This window comes from Bubalus bubalis, chromosome 21 (assembly GCF_019923935.1).
Source record: "Bubalus bubalis isolate 160015118507 breed Murrah chromosome 21, NDDB_SH_1, whole genome shotgun sequence".
NCBI lineage: Eukaryota > Metazoa > Chordata > Mammalia > Artiodactyla > Bovidae > Bubalus > Bubalus bubalis.
The window spans coordinates 12,932,768-12,955,211 of NC_059177.1; the positions used below are offsets into that span (position 1 = coordinate 12,932,768).

At 40.7% G+C, this 22,444-nt stretch overlaps 1 protein-coding gene across 4 annotated transcripts in view; it reads left to right on the forward strand.

Moving 5' to 3' along the window:
- The window catches only part of LOC102400588 (myosin VIIA and Rab interacting protein), a 232,312-nt gene that overhangs the window by 20,509 nt on the left and 189,359 nt on the right, over positions 1 to 22,444 (forward strand). For all 4 annotated transcript variants that reach the window (XM_044933509.2, XM_025272761.3, XM_044933507.2 and 1 more), the window contains exon 2: positions 9,920 to 10,064. In XM_044933509.2, coding sequence (XP_044789444.2) covers positions 9,955 to 10,064 — 110 coding nt within the window. In that variant the 5' untranslated portion in view covers positions 9,920 to 9,954. The remainder of the gene's footprint in view (positions 1 to 9,919; positions 10,065 to 22,444) is intronic.

Sequence of the window (22,444 nt, forward strand, 5' to 3'; positions counted from 1 at the left end):
GGCACCCCACTCCAGTAGTCTTGCTGGAAAATCCCATATGTGGAGGAGCCTGGTAGGCTGCAGTCCATGGGGTCGCTAAGAGTCGGACACGACTGAGTGACTTCACTTTCACTTTCATGCATTGGAGAAGGAACTGGCAACCCACTCCAGTGTTCTAGCCTGGAGAATCCCAGGGACAGGGGAGCCTCGTGGGCTGCTGTCTATGGGGTCACACAGAGTCGGACGTGACTGAAGCCACTTAGCAGCAGCAGCAGAACCTCTAGTACTATACTGAATAGAAGTGGTAAGAGTGACAATCTTGTATTCATGACATTTGAGGGGAAAGCATCTATTCATTCACATTAAGTATGATGTTGGCTGTGAGTTTTTTGTAGACAGCCTTAATCCAAGAAAGTTCCCTTCTATGAAGCAACTGGCAAGGGATTAGTCTCCAAAATATACAGACAGTTCATGCAGTTCAATATAAAAAGAAAATTCAATCAAAAAAATGGGTGGAAGATCTACATAGACATTTCTCCAAAGACATGCAGATGGCTACAAAGCACAGGGAAAGATGCTCAACACCACTAATTATTAGAGAAATGGACATCAAAACTACAATGTATTACCTCACACCAGTCAGAATAGCCATCATCTAAAAATCTATGAACAATAAACACTGAAGGGGATGCAGGAAAAAGGGATACAGGGAAAAAGGATCCTGTACAGTTGGTGGGAATATAAATTGGTGCAGACGCTATGAAGGACACATGGAGGCTCCCTAGAAAACTAAACAGAACTACCATACGATCCAGCAACCCCACTCCTAGGCTTATATCTAAAGAAAACCATAATTCAAAAAGATACATGTACCCCAATGTTCACTGAAGCACTGTTTACAATAGCCAGGTCATAGAAGCAATCTAAATGTCCGTCGATGGAGGAGTGAATACAGAAGATGTGGTAATATATGCAATGGAATATTACTCACCTATAAAAAAGAATGAAATAATGCCATTTGCAGCAACATGGATGAACCTAGAGATTGTCATACTGAGTGAAGTAAGTCAGACAGGGAGAGCCAAATATCATATGATGTAGGTTATATGTGGAATCTAGGATAATGGTGCAAATGAGCTTCTTTACAGAACAGAAATAGAGTCACAGATGGAGAAAACATACATATGGTTACCAAGGGGGAAAGAGGATGGAGGAATAAATTGGGAGATTGGGATTTACATATACACACTACTATACATAAAATAGATAACTAATAAGAACATGCCATGTATCACAGGGAACTCTACTCAATACTCTGCAATGACCTATATAGGAAAAGAATCTAAAAAATAATGGATATAGGTATAAGTAAAGAGTCGGACACGACTGAGCAACTGAACTGAACTGAACTGAACTGATAACTAATTCACCTTGCTCTACAGCAGAAACACAACATTGTAACTCATCTATTTTCCAATAAAACTTAATTTAAAAAAGAAAGCTCCCATCTATTCCTATATCAGAAAGTGTATTGGATATTATCAAACACTTTTCTGTATTTATTAAGAAGATTATGGGATCTTTGCCCTTTATATTCTATTAACATGCTACATTACATTGATTGATTTTCACATGTTCAACCAACCTTGCATTTGTGCCCTAAATCCTTCTTTGTTATGCTGTACCTAATCCTTTTTTGTATGTGCTGGATTTTTGTTTGCTAATATGTTGTTGAGGATTTTTTCATCTGTATTCATAAGGGATATTGGTTTATAGGTTTATTTTATTGTGATATCCTTGTTTGCTTTTCATATCAGGATAATACTGGCTTCTTAAAATGGATTAAGAAGTATTTCCTCCTAGTCTACTTTTGGGGGAAGGGTTGATGTTAATTTTTCTTTTTTTAATGTTTGAATTTCTTTGTGGAAGCTTTTATTATTAATTCATTATCTTTACTAGTTATAGTTCTATACATAATTTCTATTTCTTCTTGAGTCAGTTTTGGTGAACTATCTAGGATTTTTTTTTTTCATTTCATCTAGGTTATCTAAATTTCTGGCATACAACTGTTCACAGTATTCCTTTATAATCTTTCTTATTTTTGTATGGTCAGCATTGACGGCCCTCTTTCATTCTTGGTTTTAGTAATTTGAATCTTATGTTTTTATTCTTGATCAGTCTTGCCAAAGATTTGTCAATTTTGTTGATCTTTTCAAAGAACTGACTTTGGATTTTATTTTCTCTGTATTATTTTTCTATTCCATTGGTTTCCTCTCTGGTCTTTATTATTTACTTCCTTCTGCTTACTTGGGTTCAGTTTGCTTTCCTTTTTTAAAAAATCTTTTAAGGTAGAAGGTGAGGTTATAGATTTGTCATGGTTCCTTTTTAATATAGGTGTTTATATCTATAAATTTACCCTTAAACACTACTTTAGCTGCATTCCATAAGTTTTGGTATATGTATTTTCATTTATATTTATCTCAAGGTGTTTTCTTATTTCTCTTGACCCCTTGGTTATTTATTTTTGTACATTGTTTAATTTCCATATATGTGTAAATATACCAAATTTATTTGTTATTAATTTCTAATTTTCTTCCATTGTAATTAGAGAATATATTTTATATTATTCAATTCCTTTAAATGTATTGAGATTTATTTTACAGCCTAATGTATGGTCTACCTGGAGAATATTCCATGTGTACTTAAGAACGTATGTTCTGCCGTCATGTAGAGTGTTCTCTAGATGTCTGTAAGAGCTACGTAGATTATAATATGGGTTAACTTTTCTATATCCTTGCTGATGTTTTGCCAATTGCTCTATTATTGAAGGTTGATATAGAAATCTCTATTATTGCTGAATTGTCCATTTCTTTTTAAAAATTCTGTCAGTCTTTGCTAAATAGACTTCCTTTAGTATTTCTTGTAAAGCAGGTCAGTTGGTGGTAAAATCTCTCCATTTTTGCTTATCTGGAATGTCTTAATTTATCCTTAATTTTTGAAGGATACTTTTCTGGATATAGAATTCTTGGATAATAATCCTTTTCTTTCAGTTCTTTGAATATATCATCTCTCTGCCTTTTGACCTCAGTGATTCCTGATAAGAAGTCAGCAGTCGATCTTACTGAAGATCCTTTGTGTGGCATGAATCATTTTTCTCATTACCATCAAGATTCTGTATTTTATTTGAGTTTTGATTGACTATGATGTATCTAGATGTGCATTCTTTGAATTTTTCCTACGTAGAATTTGTTGGAGTTTCCCAGTTGGCTCAGTGGTAAAGAATCCACCTGCCAGTGCAGGAGACACAGGTTTGACCCCTGGGTCAGGAAGAGCCCCTGGAGAAGGAAATGGCAACCTACTCCAGCATTCTTGCCTGAGAAATCCCATAGACAGAGGAGCCTGACAGGCTATAGTTCATGGGGTTGCAAGAGAGTCTGACATGACTTAGCAACTAAACAGCAATGAAGAGTTAGTGGAGCTGCCTGAATGAGAAGACTAACAGCACTTTTCATCACATTTGGAAAGTTATCTACCATAATTTATTCACTATTTTTCTATTCCTTTTTCTCCCTCCTGTTAATATCATTCCCAGGAGAGAGCTGTAACACCCCTGGTCCAATCAACTATGCCCTGTTGGTATGACCATGTCTTCTCTGGGCCTTTCCTGTGTACAGGTAAAGAATGAGTCTCAGAGAGGGGGCTATTCATGGCAGGGCTAACAGCCTCAAAGGCGAAGGAATGAAAGTGAGTTCTACAGCACCATTTACTCCAAAGAAGTTGCAATGCAAGTACATCTCAGACCACTTGTGCTTTTCTTTCTTTCCTTCCCAGGCCAAGTTCTTTCCTTTTTTTTTTTTTTTTTTTTTTTTTTTTACCACCCAATAACAAGAGTCTTAAATGGAACAGCCCTAACATTTTGATTCCTTTGTAGAAGTAAGAAATTTCTCTTCAGCGCTAGTCAAGATCTAGCAATGGCCAAAGAGGGAAGCCCCAGCAGTCTTTACCCTTTATTGTTTTTAGGAGTTTGGATATTCCAAGTTAATCTCTTTACCTCTCTCTGTGTATCAGGTGCATCACACACACGGTGGATTTGTCAAGATCCCATTACTGCATTTGTCCTTTATCCATCTGTTCTAGGTTCCTTTCTAGAATGTCGCTTGTGTAAACACTGACCCTTCATGATGAACTTCCTGTTGTGTGTGTATTTCATATTCTTGGAATGTCTGTTTTGTTTTTTTCATTTGCAAGGTCTGTGCTACCTAGTTTCCTATAGAATTATCTGTATCCTCCCTGTAGTTGTTCTGTTCAAGAACAGTGTAGACAATTCTACCTTTATTTTGGTTTTCCTATGTGTAAAGTTGTATCCATCTGCTTTCCTTTTTAAGTCCTCAGCTTCTTCTAAAGCTAGTATAACTCTGTAGTTTCCTATGATAATTGCATTTTAAAACCCCCAGCTAAATCAGTTCAGTAACTATATTATAGTGGCTGCTGTAGTTTGTCATCATGGGATGGACTTACGGCAATAATTCTTAAATAGTCATTTCTTTGGATGTGAAGAGGCAGCTGTTATTAAAGAAAGAGATATGCATGCAGACACATGCATTTGACGAATACAGAGTTAAACACAGACTGGCTCTTTAGTGACAGACTTCTTAGAAGCTCTGATAAGCTTATATGCGCTGTGCATCCCCAAGAGGACATACAGGGTGAGGCATTCCTCTCTAGTTTATTTCATCTCTGAGCTCTCCTTTCTCAGAACACTCAGAACAGGAACAATGACCTGAGAAATACATGTTAGGGAAATGGTGATGTAATTAAATCTTGAAGTTTATTAATTTTCTCATTACTAAATCTTAAAATGTATTCTCTCTGCTACCTTCTTATTTGAGTATAAACCAGAGAAATCCAGGAGTGGGAGGACCAGGTCTGAAAGTCAGAGCATCTGAACCAGTTTTGTGTCTGGGAAATCATTTCCCTCTGGGCTTACACTCTCCCATCTGTAAATGAGAGAGTCAAACCTATGTGACCTCTGACTCATGGACATTGAGGCTTTTCCAGCCCTACTGATGTTCTTTCTCCTATGATGCAGGAAATCTAATTGTGTTTACTGTAAAAAAGGGAAGACGCTTTAACTATTTCCCCCAAAGGTTTTCTCATTATTCTCTGTCTTATCCATTTACAGCTACTTTGTTTATTTCTCTACAGAAACCATTTTTGCCTCTTGAGTCCTGATCACTTAGATTTGATATGATCAAAGTTGCCACTTCTGTCCTGTCCAAACTGGGCATCTTAGAATCTCACTGTGAATTCTCAGAACCCAAAAGCCAGTGAAGTGAAGGGGGCAGACATATCACCTTCTGGGAGACTCCAAAGTGCCGTTATCACCTTTAATGAGGTGTTTTAAAGGGAGAAGTCAGCCTGCATTTTCCCTGTGCTCCCTGATGTGTTTCTTCCTGCTCATGGGGAGACTAGAAGATGGCAACTAAGAAGCCTCCCCTTTCTTGAGCAGCCCAACGGTGGGGTCTTCTTCCTGATTCACTTCCTCAGACCAGCAGGTGCTACAGGCTCTCTTCCCACCCACATGTGATATGCCCAACCAGATCTTCTCTCTCCTTCACAGAGGGCCCGTTTTGTTCTGTATTGTTTTATCACATTCGTTCTTAAAAATAAATATATGTATTCTTGGCTTTCTGTGCTTTTGAACTTGATATAAAAATGAGTCATACAGTTTGCATACTGTACGTGCATATACATGTGGCTTGTCTGTCTCAACAGCACGTTTTATTAGAGGTTCATGGATGTGGAATATACCTTTAGGATGTTCTTCTTCACTGCAGTGGAGTATTCCATTGGTATGAAACAAGCATATACACTATTTGTGTATCCTTCTTCCTGTTTATGATTGTTTGAGACGGTTTACAGGTTTTACTTATTTATATTTTTTGCTCTTTTGCATGTTACTGTTACTAATGTTCTTCTGTTAGGATGAGCTATGTGAAATAGGAGTTTTTATAGGTTCCCATTTATTTCATATGATTCAACCCAATTCCTGTCTTTTGGTGCATATTTGCAAGATGATGTCTGAGAAATATACCTACAGAAATGCTGAGGTGAATGCATCTTCAATTTTGAAAATGAGGCCTAATTGTGTTACAAAGAGACTGTACCAGTTTGTACTCACTGTATCAAAATTGTCCCACCTCCTGGCAACACTGGATAAAGACAGTTTTGGTGTGTATGAAATACACATGTATTTCATACACATGTATGGTTTTAACTGCACATGAAAAACCACATGTATGGTTTCAACTGCAATTTGATAACTACCAATGAAATTAGCATCTTTGTATATGTGTATCCGCCATGTCTGTTTCTTCTTCTGTACAAAAATGTGGAAGTGACTTCGGAACTGGATGAGGACAGAGCATGGAAGAGTTTTGAGTTGTATGTTAGAAAGAGTCTAGGTCTCCCTTAGGAGACTGCTGGTAGAAAGAAAGAAAAAAAGAAAGGAAGAAAGAGAAGTAGCTCAGTCGTGTCCGACTCTTTGCGACCCCGTGGACTGTAGCCTACCAGGCTCTTCCCTCCATGGGATTCTCCAGGCAAGAGTACTGGAGTGGGTTGCCATTTCCTTCTCCAGGGGATCTTCCCAACCCAGGGATCAAACCCGGGTCTCCCGCATTGCAGGCAGGCGCTTTAACCTCTGACTCAGCAGCTCACAATTGATCTGCTGTTAGTAGAGATATGAATGTTAAAGGTGATTATAGTGAGGACTTGGGAAGAAAAGAGGAGAGATGGAGAGAAAGTGTCTCTTATATTAGAGAACGCATATATCATCATGAACAAAAAGTTGATAGAAATACGAATGTTCGCAGTGTCTGCTGAGGTTTCAGAAAGTAATGAGAAATATATAACTGGAAACTGAAGGAAAGGCATTCTTGGTTATAAAGTGGCAGAGAATTTGGTCTAATGGTGTTCCAGTGTTTTATGTAAAGTAGAACTTGTCAGTGACTATGGACTTGGATAGTTACCTGAGAATTCTAAAATAAGTATTAAAGACTGGTTTATGCTTGCTGCTATAATGAGACGTGAGAGGAGAGAGGTAAACTGAAGACAGAATTGTTCCACGAAAGGAACCAGAACTTGCAGATTTGGAAAATTCTCAGTATACTCATACTGCAAAAATGAGAAAGTCTGTCTATAGACAGCAAGCAGGGTGTGACTGGACAACCATTTGCTTATGAGATTAGACTGTGGCTCACAGATCCAGTCAACCATTGCAGCAGAAGCCGGAAACAGAGACGCTGTTACCCAGGACAGATCTGTAGAGGGTCCTCCTGTCTGATGGCTTGGCCCCCTGAGAACAGTATGGGAAGCTGACAAAGTTTTGGAGAATTTACCTCGACAGAAACACTGCCAGCTTAAACTAAATAGAGACAGGATAACTGAGGGAAGGCTGCTGGACTTCTGAGAGGCTGCAGGATGGGCCAGTAGAGCTATTTGGCTACCAACATGCATCATCCATCAGGAAAAGGAAAGAATGATCCTGAAGACAAAACAGAGGTCTGCAGGGGAGTCACTGCCACCATGGCCTGGGGAGGGCGCTGTCCCTGCTCAGTTACTGAGAGTGGGCCACGCTGCTGCGGCTACACCCAGGGCCCAGGGGGTGAGCCCGCCGCCCTGCTGCACTCGGAGGACAGAGCACGGAGCCAAAGAGAGCTATCCTTGAGCCTTAAAAAAATGAAACAGAAGGAGACTCATAAATACAGGGAACAAACTGGTGGTTGCTGAAGGAGAGGGGGTGGAGGGAACAGATGAAATCAGCGAAGGGAATTATGAGGCACAAACCTCCAATTATAAAATAAGTCACAGACATGTAAAGTACACATAGGGATAAAAATATTAAAAATAAACAAATAGTAGATTATGCATGAAAAAATGACAAATGGGGAATATAATCAATAATATTGTAACAACTTTGGATGGTAACCGGACTTGTGGTGATTATCTCATAATGTATAAAAATATCGAATCACTGTGTGTTACAGCTGAAACTAATATAGTATAGTATGTCAAGTATAACTTAATTAAAAAAAAAAACCTAATGGAATTTTCCCTGCTTTCAGACTTGCTTGAGATCTAAGCCTTCTTTCTCCTTTCCAGCCTCTCCCCGCTAGAATGGAATGTCTCTCCAAATGCCTGCCCCACTACTCTACTCCGATAGCAGATAACTTGTCTGCTTCCATAGGTTCACAAGGGGGAAGGATTTTTGCCTCAGGATGAATCACCTATACCTAATGGAGATGATAATGAGATGAGATTTTAGACTTCGAGTTGATGCTGGAATAGGTTAAGACTTTTGTGGCTGTTGGGATGAAGTGATTGTAATGTACATGTGAGAAGGACGTGCTCTCTGGGGGAGGGGGGTGCAAAGGGTGAAGAGTTACAGGCTGAGACAAATTCATATGTTGGAGTCCTAACCTGAGCACCTCAGATTTTTACTGTATTTGGAGATAGAATATTTAAAGTGGCAGTTAAGTTAAAATGATGGTATTAGAGTGGACCCTACTCCAATGCAATTGGTAATCCTTATAAGACGGAAAAATTAAGACATAGGTGTGCACAGAGGGAACTCCATGGGAAGATACGGGCAGAAGATGACCATCTGTAAATCATGGAGAGGGACTTCAGGAGAAGTCAGCTCTGCCAACATCCTGATCTCAGACTTCTAGCCTTTAAAACTGTGACAAAATACATCTCTGTTATCTCAGCCACCTCATCTGTGATGCTGTTACTAGACAGCTGTTACACCTACGTGTACGCCAATGCCACTCAGTCTTGATTAATGTAGCTGTATAATAAAGACATTCAGTATTGAGTAGAGGTTATAAGAGTGGTCATTCTTGCCTTTTTCCTGATCTTAGGGGGAAACAGTCAGTCTTTCATCACTGAATTTGATGCTAATTGTAGGTTTTTGTTGTTTTTCTTTTTTAAAAGCCTTTTATATGATGGAGGGAATATTCTCTAGTCTTAGTTTTCAGAGGGTTTCTATCATGAATGGGCACTGAAGTTTGTCAAATGCTTCTTCTGTATCTCTTGAAATGATCGGATGATTTTTCCCTTTTTTTTCTACGAATGTAGTGGGTTACTCTGATTTTTTTACATTGCTTAGATAAAACTCACTTGGTTATGGTATGTAATAATGCTTTTGAAATCTTGCTGCATTGGTTCCACAGATATTTTTGTGGAGAATGTTTGAATTTATGTTTGTGATGCCCTTCAATTCTGGGCACTTTTCTGGAATTATTTAATTTTACCACTGGGTGCAACCATTCACTAAAAATTATTTTTTTAAAAAAATGTGATTTCCCATAATTTTTAGGTATGCACCTCTGGGGAGGTGTTTCTTTGAAATATATTTTCTGGTGCTAAGAAAATGTCTAAAAGTGTTGTTTTACTTTTTTTTTTGCAGAAGAGAGTTTATCAATTTCTAGTTTGTATTTTAGTCATGTGATAAAAGCTTCAGGAGATACAGAGGATATTTTTTAAAGTATGATTTTTTATTGTGCAATTATGTGTAATTACAATTTGAGACTTCAAATCACAGAACTTGAGAAGTTTTGGATATTGTCTTTTGGCGTTTTGCAGAAATTTCCAGCAGATCTCATGTACACCTCATTTTATTGAAAAGAATAATTTATCGGGTTTTTTTTCTAATTTAAGAACTGGGATAAATAACAGTGTTGATGGTCAGTTACTGTCACTTTTTCTCTGCAGCCTTGCTGAGGTTGTCTCTAAATATTTGCTGAGTATGAGAGCAGAGCAGGAAACCACCTTATATAAACACTGTGTTTAATTCTGTTTAAGAACAACATTGGTTGATTTTACCCATGGAGAACTATTTTCTTGCCCTCAATTTGTGGTCTTTCCTTTGATTTCTCAGGTCTTGTCTCATCCGTCTGTGTTTGGTATTAAATCATGGGGAGGAAGCTGGACCTGTCTGGTCTGACGGACGATGAAACGGAGCATGTTCTCCAGGTGGTCCAGCGAGACTTCAATCTCCGAAAAAAAGAGGAAGAGCGTCTCAGGTGAGATGCTATTTTGCACCTGGGTACATTGAACCACGTGTGGACAAGTGAAATAGGCTTCCTGATGTTCCTTGCTGTCAGCCCTGTGTTCAAAGTGTTTATATCATGTAAACACATGTAAAAAGAATGCCCTTCCCTCCGTAGTCAGGCTGACTGGCTTGACTGCTGGGCATCACAATGTCAGCTCAGGAATGTGACTGTTCACACTGGCAGTCAACATTGTTGTTTGGCTGCTTACCTGGTACATTATTAGCTGTAGAATGGATGGAGTTTGTGATGACAGGAACTGCTTTGAGCTTGCTCCTGGCTTTTATTTTCTTGTCCAGGTACTCTTGAAGAATAACCCAAGTGTTATATAAATGGGAGAATTAGACTCATAGCTGTGTACTCTTCTGTTAGAGCTCTTGGCTACTATGGCATAGAAAGAGAGCTCTGAACACCTGATTCAAGGAGAGTGATCTCCAGGCTGGGATGGGAATACCTGACTCAACCCTGCCCCCTCATTTTATAGAAGGGAAGGCTGAGACCCAGAGAGGGGGGCTTCTGACTCCTCTGCAGTTGATATTTTCTCGTGGGATGTTCTTGGAAGTACTGTGCTGCCTAAATTTGGAAGAAGTCACAATGATGGAAATGCAGTCATGTGCTGGGGTTTGTGTGTTAGAACCTGATGGCAAGTCCTCATGAGCTTCTGTCCTCCATAAACTTGTTTTTATGTTTGAATTTTTTAAGGTTTCTTTTTTTTTTTTTTTGATGTGGACCATTTTTTTAAAGTCTTTATCAAATTTGTTACAATTTTATTTCTGTTTTATGTTTTGGGTGTTTTTTTGTTTTTTTGTTTTTTTTTTTTTGGCTACAAGGCATGTGGGATCATAGTTCCCCAACCAGGGATCAAACTTGTATACCCTGCATTAGAAGGTGAAATCTTCAATACTGGCCTGCCAGGGAGAGCCCCACAAACCTGTTATCTCTCAGGATCTCACAGGTTTGTCATGGTACTGTCTCCTTCCTTGGCCGTTGAGCTCAAAACCCGTCTTTATAATTCCTCCCTGACGTGGTTCTCACGCAGGCTAGGGCCCGGCCTTGTTACTTCTGCCTCCTCCACATCTCTCCCAACCCCTTTCCAGTCCAGCTTCCATGACTCTCCATCCCAGTCACTGCAGTGACTTCTCCATGATCCTCTCTCTACTTCTCCAGAGTGGTGCCCCAGTTCAGTTCGAATCATGCCCTTTCCCACTCTGCTTAAAACTGACATGGGTTGTTTTCTTTTGCCCTTGGAGTTTCTCAGTCTTTCTGTTTCTGTAGAAGAATAACCCCCATTTCTTGTAAGCACCCTCGTGCAATTAACTTTATTTCTACCATGTTTTTTCCCCATATTGTATATATTCAATACATGCTTGTTAGATGGAAGACAAGAAATATGTTAGTTGATTTAAAAACCATGTGTCATAGAAACAGACTATGAATCAATGGAACAGAATAGAGAGCCAAGAAATAAACCCACAGACCTCTGGTTAATCAATCTTCAACAAAGGAAGCAAGAGTATACAATGGGAAAAAGACAGTCTCTTCAGCAAGTAGAGTTGGGAAAATTGGGTAGCCACATGTAAACTGAAATGAGAACATATCCTCACACTATACACAAAATAAACTCAAAATGACTTAAAGACTTAAATATAAGGTATGGTATCCTAAGATTCCTAGAAGACATCATAGGCAAAACATTCTCTGACATAAATCATATCAATGTTTTCTTAGGTCAGTCTTCCAAGGCAATAGAAATAAAAACAAAACTAAACAAATGGGACCTAATCAAACTTACAAGCTTTTCCACAGCAAAGGAAACCATAAACAAAATGAAGACAACTTACAGAATAGGAGAAAATATTTGCCAGTGATGTGATTGACAGGTGTATATTTCCAAAATATACAAATAGCTCATACAACTCAACAACAACAAAAAACAACTCAATTGAAAAATGAGCAGAAGGCATTAATAGACATTTCTCCAAAGAAATAATATAAATGGCCAATAGGCACTTGAAAAGATGCTCAACATTGCTAATTATTCAGTTCAGTTCAGTTCAGTCACTCAGTCGTGTCCGACTCTTTGCGACCCCATGAATCACAGCACGCCAGGCCTCCCTGTCCATCACCAACTCCCGGAGTTCACCCAGACTCACATCCATCGAGTCAGTGATGCCATCCAGCCATCTCATCCTCTGTCATCCTATTCTCCTCCTGCCCCCAATCCCTCCCAGCATCAGAGTCTTTTCCAATGAGTCAACTCTTCACATGAGGTGGCCAAAGTACTGGAGTTTCAGAGAAACGCAAGTCAAAACTACAGTGTGTATGACCTCACACTGGTCAGAATGACCATCATTAGAAAGTCTACAGATAACAAATGCTGGAGAGGATGTGGAAGAAAGGGAACTCTCTTGCACTGTTGGAGAATGTAAGTTGTTCCAGCCACTGTGGAAAGTAGTATTCTCTGAAAACTAAGAATAGAATTACCGTATGTCCAGCAATCCCACTCCTGGAATATATCTAGACAAAACTCAATCCAAAATGATACAAGCACCCCTGTGTTCCTAGAAATACTATTCAAAATAGCCAAGACATGCAAACAAGTGGAATGTCTATTGACAGATGAATGGATAAACACAATGCAGTACATATATATAATGTAATATAAAAAAATGAAATAATGCCATTTGCAGCCACATGGATGCAACTAGAAATTAGCATACTAAGTGAAGGAAGTCAGAAAGACAAATACCATATGATATCACTTATACATGGAATCTAAAATATGAGACAAATGAACCTATCTACAGAACAGAAACAGACTCTCAAACTTACAGAACAGACTTGTGGTTGCCCAGGGGGAGGGGGTTGGGCGGGATGGTGTGGATGGGAGGTTGGGGTTAGCAGGTGTAAACTCTTGTATATGGAATGGATAAACAAGGTCCTACTATATAGCACAGAGAATTATATTCAATATAATATGATAAACATAATGGAAAAGAATAGTTAAAAAGGAAAATGTGTGTGTGTGTGTGTGTGTGTGTGTATATATATATGTATGTATAACTGAAGTCACTTTGCTATGCAGCAGAAATTAACACAACATTGTAAATCAACTATACTTAAAAAATCCCATGTGCCAGACACTGTTCTAGCTGTTGGGTACATAACAGTGAGCCAAACGAGCCTTCAGCCCATGGAGTTTATATTTCAGAGCTATGCTACCCACACTGCAGCCATCGGCCACACACGGCTGTGCGCTTATAATGGGCTGAGTCTGAATTGACTTGCACCATAACTGAAACATACACACCAGATCTCCACATATTAGTACCAAAAAATGTAAGCTATCTCGTTAATAATTTTTATGTTGACTACATTTTGAAACACCAATTTTTGGATACATGAGGTTAAAGAGGAAACGTTAAAATTAATTTTCTCTGCTTATGTTTACTTCTTTTTTAGTTTGGGTACTAGAAAATTTAAAATTAAACACGTCTTACCTTATATTTCAATTGGCTAGTGCTGCCCTAGAGGGAGGGCAGAGAGAGAGGATGTAAATAAATAAAAATATACTTGTATGTATTAGGTGATGAGAGCCACGAAAAAGAATGAAGCGGACAAATGGGGCAGAGACTGGCTGGGGATGGGCAGGGGGGCTCTCTAGTGCATGGGCTGCTCAGGGAAGACCTCTGTGGTCTTGAAGGAGGTGAGGGAGGGAGCTGGGCTGCTCTCTGGGGTGACATCAAGCAGGGCGGAGGCAACAACAGATGTCAGCTTCTGATTCAGGAATGCGCCTCCGTGTTTCCAGAGAAGCTGGAAGGGAGGGAGCCGGGGAGAGTGCAGTGGTGGAACAAAGTCCAAGCAGTATCCTAAGTTTGAACCACACGTAGGAAATCCAGACTCAAAACCACTGCAGTGGGCAAACCTTTCCTTGCCTCTCTGCATTGCCTGGGTTTAGGAGACGTGGAAGAGTCTTGGAAGCTATGATATAGAAGGTGTCTTTGAGTTCTTTAATTTTTGCGGCAATGAGCATAAGATTCAGAATAGAATATTTTTCTTCTAAGATTTCAAATTGAATTGTGTTTCTTTTCTCCTGTACAGCTGCTCTTTATTTACCTAGTTTCTCTGGTTAGGTTTTTGTGAGGGTAGGTGTCAGGCGTAGAGGTTACACAGTGTTTCTAATGATCTGTTCTTCAGTGCTGACATAAAGTGTGCTGAATATATAGGTGGTGAAAGTGTGAATTAAATGCCCTCAGAACACATGATGGTGAGACAGAGCAGGCAGGGGCTGAAGAGTTCAACACAATTAGGTAACTGAAATAAGCTCATGGAAAGATAACTAAAAGAAATGAAGCAGTCTGGGTGCACTGCAGTTTCCATTATTATCATCCATCATTATTTCATTATTATTGATTCCTCATAGAAATTTCCATAAGGAGGGTCCCCATGTACATGAAGGCACCAACGTACAGAGAGGTTACAGAGCTTTCTCAGAATCACAGTTAACTGGGAGAGAGCCAATTCTGTTTCCCACATTCTCTGAATTATATGGATTGGATCAAGCCTTTTCAAAACTGTTCTTCGGTGCAAGTAGGAGACTCCTGTCTCCCACTCTCCACCACACCCTCTAATGAGCAGAGTCACACCACCATTGGGTACATCAACTCCTGCACATATACACAGTCAGAGGTCTTCCTATATAACGTGACTCTGTGGGCCCCATATCACTGAAACTATAAGCTGAAGCACTGGGGATGTGGTGTATTGAACATTTAATCCCATTAAAGACTATATGTATAGTAGGAGAAGTTAGAGGGAAGGCAGAGGACTGGGCAGGCCTGAGAACTGTGGACGTGCAGCAGCAGCAGAGGATGGGGTACTTATGTACAACTTCAATACAGTGTTGATTTCCTTTTCTAGGACACACCATAGTATTAAAGCTATGGATGGAGCACATCAGAGAACAAAAGACATGTTGACCCTGCTCTTTCCTCCAGGTGCTTGGGGTCTAGATGAATCAGGTAAATGTGTAGAAAATACACACTATACTTGATTCATTTTATTTCTTGTCTTTCATCAGATGATTTCATGCAAATAGTAAAAAAAAATGGTAAAGAACACTGAGATGAAAAGTGCCAGTCCTCTGCTCCATGTTTGATTAGTTTTATCCTTAATCTTGTAGTCCTCCTAGCCTTAAATTTAAACCTGTAAATTTAAAATATGTGGGTATGTTGCTATTTCTTGATGTATCAATTTTAGGAAGTCTTTCATTTCTCTGTTCTGAATAGTGGGGACTTTGCTTACTTACTTAGAGTACTTTACCTTTGGTTTCTTGCTTGTTATTATCTGTGGTTTGGTTTTCTATTGGTCATCTTTCAAACTAGTACACGGAAACCTTGTCTCGTTCCATGCGTGTTCACGCTCCTTTCTTGGTCTGGCAGCACGAGGATTCATATGATGTTCCTACCTTCTGTCTACCACCCCTTCCAGTTTCTTCATCTCACATCTGTCCACGTGGTACCTTTATTCTTATGTATTCAAGGTTGAGGCCATTCAGGTGCTGTTCTGCAAACATAAATTTGAGCCTTTCTTATTTTATTCAGAGGTTGACACTACTGTTGAAAATCAATAGTCATTATGATTGAAAATGGAGTTCGCTGCTTCCTCTTTCAGAACTGCACTGAAATCTGTAGGTGGCTGATTGGTCTCCTCCTTTTCTGTTTACTTTTATGAATCAATTACATTTGTATTTCCTTGCTGTCATTTTAAATAAGTCTTGGGAAGGCGGAAAGTCCACCAAGTGTTAAGTCTGCCATCTGGAACTCACTGGCCACAGCAACTTCCTTGCTGGTCAGGGCCACAGAGGAGCCTGGGGAGGTGCAGACATAAAGGGCTCCCTGTGTGACCAGAGCATGCTCGGCTCACACAGATGTGGACCTTAAAGGTCCTTCTACTGCTGTTTACCTCGTCGTTAGCTGGAGGGAGCCTGACCTCCAAAACCCTGGATGGGGGGAGTTTCTGATGACCAGCAGGGGACTTTGTGCTGGAAAGAAAAACTCTTGGTGAGATAAGTCACTGAGGCCTTGGGGTTTATTTGTTACAGCAGCATAGTCTAGTATGACTTTGACTAATACAGTTTCTGGGAGCTGAAAGGGACCTTGACTTTATGCCCCGACCCTTGACTTTATAGCTGTAGAAGGAGGCTTGTGGGATGAACATGCTGTTAGTGGGTAGAGCCTGGCCTGGACCCTCGGCTCCTGGTCTTCTGCCATCTCATATACTATGACACCTATGGAAATATCTCCTGACTTACATAAGAAATATCTTATGACTTACAGTAGGATCATAATTTATACTCTGTGATTTTATATTGTCAGGCACGTTTACAAAGTGGTTTTAAAAATGAGTGTTAATTGCGTGGCACTCTGGTGTTCAGACTGAGATGTTTATGAGATAGTCACAGCGTTTAAAATTTCTCATTTAAAATGTGCTGGCCAGAAGCTAGTTAGCATCTGGATAACTTCCAAGGATTTGCTGCTGCTCTAATGGACTTGGTCTGTGGGGGAGCAGGGGTTAGATTTGATGAAATGGTTTCCCGTAATGCGACTGGCCATTAATTGTCAGGGTTTGCTGAACTGAGAGTATTCTTCTGCCTGCCAAGGACTGCCGGGCTCAGGCAAGGCCAGGCCAGGGGAAGGAAGGGAGGGGAGGATGGAGCGTGAGTGGCAGGGCACTTCCCGTCTAGTCTTTCTCTGAGAGGCTCAGTGCCTGCAGCACAGCAGCTACAGTATGTAAATTCCTCCTCCTTTGGCCTGTGTTAAGAAGAGGATTAATGCACTTGGAGACCTGTTTCTGTCACTCGCTGACATAGCCTGCACCCTCTCTGCACCTCGGTGACAGGGTGTGAGGGCAATCTTCCATCCCCCAAGAGTCAGATCTAAGTATTGTGAGAAAGTAACTAAAAGCTGCCAGGGCGTGTGGAAGGCCCACTGCAGGAAAGCAGAGCATCTCCATCAATTAGAAAAGCTTTGTGTTTCTAGTCTGTTATACAGAAACCCCTTTAAGGTTCAGTTATGATTTTATTAAATAGAAAGAACACAGAGCTTTTAGTGAAATGAGTTAGTGATCTTTCTTCATTCAAAATTCATTTTAAACAAATTAAAATTTTATCACACGAATTTAATTTTTCAAGAAGTTTCTTTTTCAAAAAGTAAAATGCCTTTGCTCTCAGGGTCCCTAGTCTGGACATTTAAATTTATGGAATGAATTAATAAACACTCCTGGCTATGTCCTTCTTTGAAGCTGGAGGTCAGATTGCCTCGTCTTCACTCAGTTGGAATACATAGGCCCTGTGGTTTATGAAATAACCATGCGTTCACAGAGTGCATCTGTCCTGCACTTCCTCACTGCCCTGGGTAGCCCCGGAGATGCTGCAGGAATGCTGTGGCATTTACCTGTCCAGGTGATGCATCTGCTGCAGAGAGGGGGTGCTGCAAGGCAGGATTCCTTCCTCTGCACTCTGCTGGATCAGGTTGACTGGCCAGTCACCTGGCGGGGCTCCGAAATGACAGAGCCGAAAGCGGGTGCACTCTGTGGTCGAGTGGAAGGGCAAACACAGCTCTGTTTGAGTCACCTTTTGACAAGGAAGGCCCAGCAACTCAGAGACACTGGGAGCAGTCCCGGAGGCTTGTGTAGGGCAGGTGTGGGGACCTCAGAGTGGGACGTGAGTAGGATAAAGAGTATCAATCTCAAGCTATAAGGGACTGCACAGATTTTTTAAATTGCCTTTTTACTTAGTACTGATACGTTTAATAATGAAAAGGTCACATACATTAAATCAAAGCTATTGGATATCCATTCATTTGCTTCAAAATCATATACTGAATGTCAGGAGCCTCCTGGGGAAATGGGAGGGGATGAAAGGGTAGGGGAGGGAGAGAAAGGTTCACAAAATTATTAAGTGCCTTAACCCCTGGGGAAAAGTCCAGAAGGTGAACTAAGTCTGATATGAATAATTAGGATGCCATGCAGAGTGAGAAAAACAGACCCATGGGAATACTTTCATCTTGGAGGTGGGAGGTAGGAGAAAGGAAGGACTTCCTGAAGGAGAGGTACATTTGATTTGATCCTAGAAGACAGACAGGATTTTTAAAGTGGATTGAGACAAAGGTCTGGGCGGCAGGGAGCATCCTGTGTGTTACTCACTCCGTCATGTCTGACTCTTTGCAACCCCACAGACTGTAGCCCACCAGGCTCCTCTGTCCATGGGATTCTGGAGAATACTAGAGTGGGTTGCCAGGCCCTCCTCCAGGGGATCTTCCTGACCCAGGGATCGAATCCCGCATTGCAGGCAGGTTTTTTTTGCCATCTGAGCCTATTCCCTCTGCCAGGGATGCCAACAGGATAGAAAAAGGACATGTTTCCTCAACCCAATCAGGAGCTGTGGTGGGGGGCAGTGGGCAAAGTGACTTGCCAACAATTCTTTCTGCACCACTGCTAATCATGTGGAATAGAGTGTGGTGTTCCAGGAATATGACCTCTTCTCATTCCCAGCAAACTCTGGGAGAAGCACTGCTGCTGCTGCTGCTAAGTCGCTTCAGTCGTGTCCGACTCTGTGCGACCCCATAGACGGCAGCCCACCAGGCTGCCCCATCCCTGGGATTCTGCAGGCAAGAACACTGGAGTGGGTTGCCATTTCCTGGGAGAAGCACTACGTCTACCCATTTCCAAAATGGGGAAAGTGAGTGTCTAAAAAGAAATTAAAAACTGGCCCAGGTTGTACACAGTGAAAGGTAGGATCAAACCTAGATAGTGCCACCCCAGAACTAGGACAGCACACTACCTTGGTACTGAAAAAAAGGTGACCCAGGCGCCACGGGGACAGAATGGGTGAAATCAGGGCTGTCTTAGAAAATCTGGTACCTGTGCTTCCTAGAACCTGGGGTAACATTCCCAGGGATGGGAACCTAGCAGGGTTTAAGTCAGGATACGGGGAAATGTAGCTGGGGCATTACAGTAGTTATTAGCCACTTAGTGTTTTGGCTTATCCAAATGTTAAGTGTAGTCTAGATGTGAAATACACTCTGGATTTCAAAGCTCTAGTTTGAAAAAGAATGTAAACTGTCTCATTAATAATTTGATATTGAAAACACATTGAAATGAATCTAAAATTACATTTTAAGTAAAATGTATTGTTGTTATTCAGTCATTAAGTCATGTCCGACTCTTTGCAACCCCATGGACTGCAGTATGCCAGGCTTCCCTGTCCTTTACTATCTATTGGAGTTTGCTCAAATTCAGGTCCATTGAATCAGTGATGTTATCCAACCACGTCATTCTCTGCCACCCTCTTCTCCTTTTGCTTTCGATGTTTCCTTAGCATCAGGGTCTTTTCCAATGAGTCAACTCTTTGCATCAGGTAGCCAAAGTATTGGAGCTTCAGCATCAGTCCTTCCAATGAACATTCAGGATTGATTTTCTTTAGGATTGTCTGGTTTGATCTCCTTGCTGTCCAAGGGACTCTCAAGAGTTTTCTCCAGCACCACAGTTCAAAAGCATCGGTTCTTCAGCACTCAGCCTATTTTATGGTCCAACTCTCACATCCGTACATGACTACTGGAAAAACCATAGCTTTGACTATACAGGCCTTTGTTAGCAAAGTGATGTTGCTGCCTTTTATTTTTTTTCCCCAAACTTTAAAGTTTTTGTTTCTGCTCTTTAATATGTTGTCTAGGTTTATCATAGCTTTCCTTCCAAGGAGCAAGTGCCTTTTAATTTCATGGCTGCAGTCACCATCTGCAGTGATTTTGGAGCCCAAGTCAGATGTATAATAAAATTAAGTTCACCTGTTTCTTTTCTACTTTTTAAAACTATGACTACTAGAAGACTATATATATATATATATATATATCTCACATTATATTTTTATTGGCCAACGCTAGTTTGGAATGCTGTGTTAAGCAATTTGGAATTTATAGGAGTAGAAAGTAAGCTTTCTTCCCCAATTTTGTTCAAGGCTAGTCCTTTTCTTTATGAGGTTTATAGGTATCTGAAAGATCCAGTGGAAGTCTTCACTACCTAATTGTGCACTGGCCTTTGCTATGGAGAATTGTCATATCTGCCATGTGAAGGTGATCTCAGAATGATCGCCTGGTATTGTCTTTATTGTACAGTTTGAAAGGACAGCACATTATGATCATGCCATATTCACCACGGAGAGTTTGCACATCTCAGGAGAGAATAAATCCTTTGATACTTCTTTGGAATTAATGCTTGACGAAGTAAGTCTATGTCAAGACTTTTGAAATAATGAAGTGGCCTTAGGATGGCCTCATATTCATGATTCATATAATGTCTCTGGCGCCATAAAACCATAAGTTATCACATATTTGCCTGTGGGGGCCTGCTTTTAAGAATGGCCAAGAGAGTTAAAGGAATCTTAAATTCTCTGGATGCTGCAGATGTGCTTATAACATGGAAAAAGAATCATACTGATGCTCTTTTTAATTTGTCACCCTTCAAGATGTACAGTTACTAATTTGTCAGTTCTGGATACTTCCTCCCTATAATCCCATGTTCTTTAATAACAATAGTCTAGATTGCTTTTGTAGCTCCAAGTTCCTGATATTATTTACTTTCCCACTCCCAGTGTTAGAGGCTCAGCGCTGCTGGGCTCTGATAAAGCTTTTGTGGTGCAAATTCTTGGCTGGACTTTCATTCTTCAGATCTCTGGCTCCAGAAAGCATTTGTTTGGCATTTGCACAGAATTCAGGACTTGGAAGAGAGTAAGAAGGAATGTTTCTGCAGCTATTGTGAAGGCGGCTTCCTTCAGCCACAGTAATTCAGGCATAGCCACAAGCACTTAGCCAGAAATGGCCTGAAATGCAGAATTGGTGAACACAAATGCGCTGTATGGAAATCAGAGTTTCACCTTCCCCCTGTGCTACTGGAATGACAACTTCCTTGTCCCCATGACCTTCTTCAGTTCCTGGAAACAGGCCCCTGCCTTGGGGGCCTTGTCCCTTGCCTTCATCTCCTTACTCAGCTCCTGAAGAAAATAGGTCCATCTCAAACCCTCCTGTACTGTTGGTAGAAATGTTAAGTTGGTGCAGCTACTATGGAAAACAGTATGGAGGTTCCTCAGAAAACTAAAAGTAGAATTACTGTATGATCCAGCAACCCCACTCCTGGGCATATACCCAGACAAAACTATAATTAAAAGAGATACATGCACCCCTATGTTCAAGGCAGCACTATTCATGATAGCCAAGACACAGAAGCCACCTAAATGTCCATCAGCATATGAATAGATAAAGGAGATGTGATACAAGTCTCCAATGAAATGCTGCTGCTGCTGCTAAGTCACTTCAGTCATGTATGACTCTGTGCGACCCCATAGACGGCAGCCCACCAGGCTCCCCCGTCCCTGGGATTCTCCAGGCAAGAACACTGGAGTGGGTTGCCATTTCCTTCTCCAGTGCATGAAAGTGAAAAGTGAAAGTGAAGTCGCCCAGTCGTGTCCGACTCTTAGCAACCCCATGGACTACTCAGCCATAAAAAAGAATGAAATCATGCCATTTGCAGCAATATGGATGGACCTAGAGATCATCATATTAAGCGAAGTAAGACCCAGAGAAACACAGGTATCATGATATCGCTTACATGTGGAATCTAAAATATGACACAAATGAACTGATCTACAGAACATAAACACTCTTGGATATAGAGAACAGATTTGTGGTTGTCAAGGGATTGGGAGGCTGGGGTTAGCAGATGCAAACTATTATATATAGAATGGATAAACAGCAAGATCCTACTGTATAGCACAGGGAACCATATTCAATATCCTGTGATAAACTATAGTGGAAAAGATATTAAAAAAGAGTATCTATGTATGTGCCTGTGTGTGTGTTTATATATATATATCTGAATCACTTTACTGTTCAGCAGAAATTAACACAGCATTGTAAATCAACTATACTTCCAAAACATAAATGTCAGTGAAGATAGAGGGAAAAAAGAAAGTAGGCCCATCTCCTGGACCAGTTTCTAAGCTGATATCATAGTGAAGGAAATTTGTGAACCACTTTCTCTCTCAGAATAACTCTTAATGAGTGCCTTCTTTGAGATGGGAGATTTCTGCTCCAGCCTTGAGATTCCTTTGCTGGATATCTGACTGATGCCTTAAATTCCCAGAAGAGCTGGGGCCCAGAGGAAGCCCTAGTCCTCTGCAGTTCACCGGCCCCTGCTGGCCTGACTCATGGGCTCCCATTGTGCATCAGCTATGCATGTGTGTGGGCCTAGGACCCAAGCCTCCTCTTCTGACTGATTCTTATCCCCTAGGCCTGAGGCTA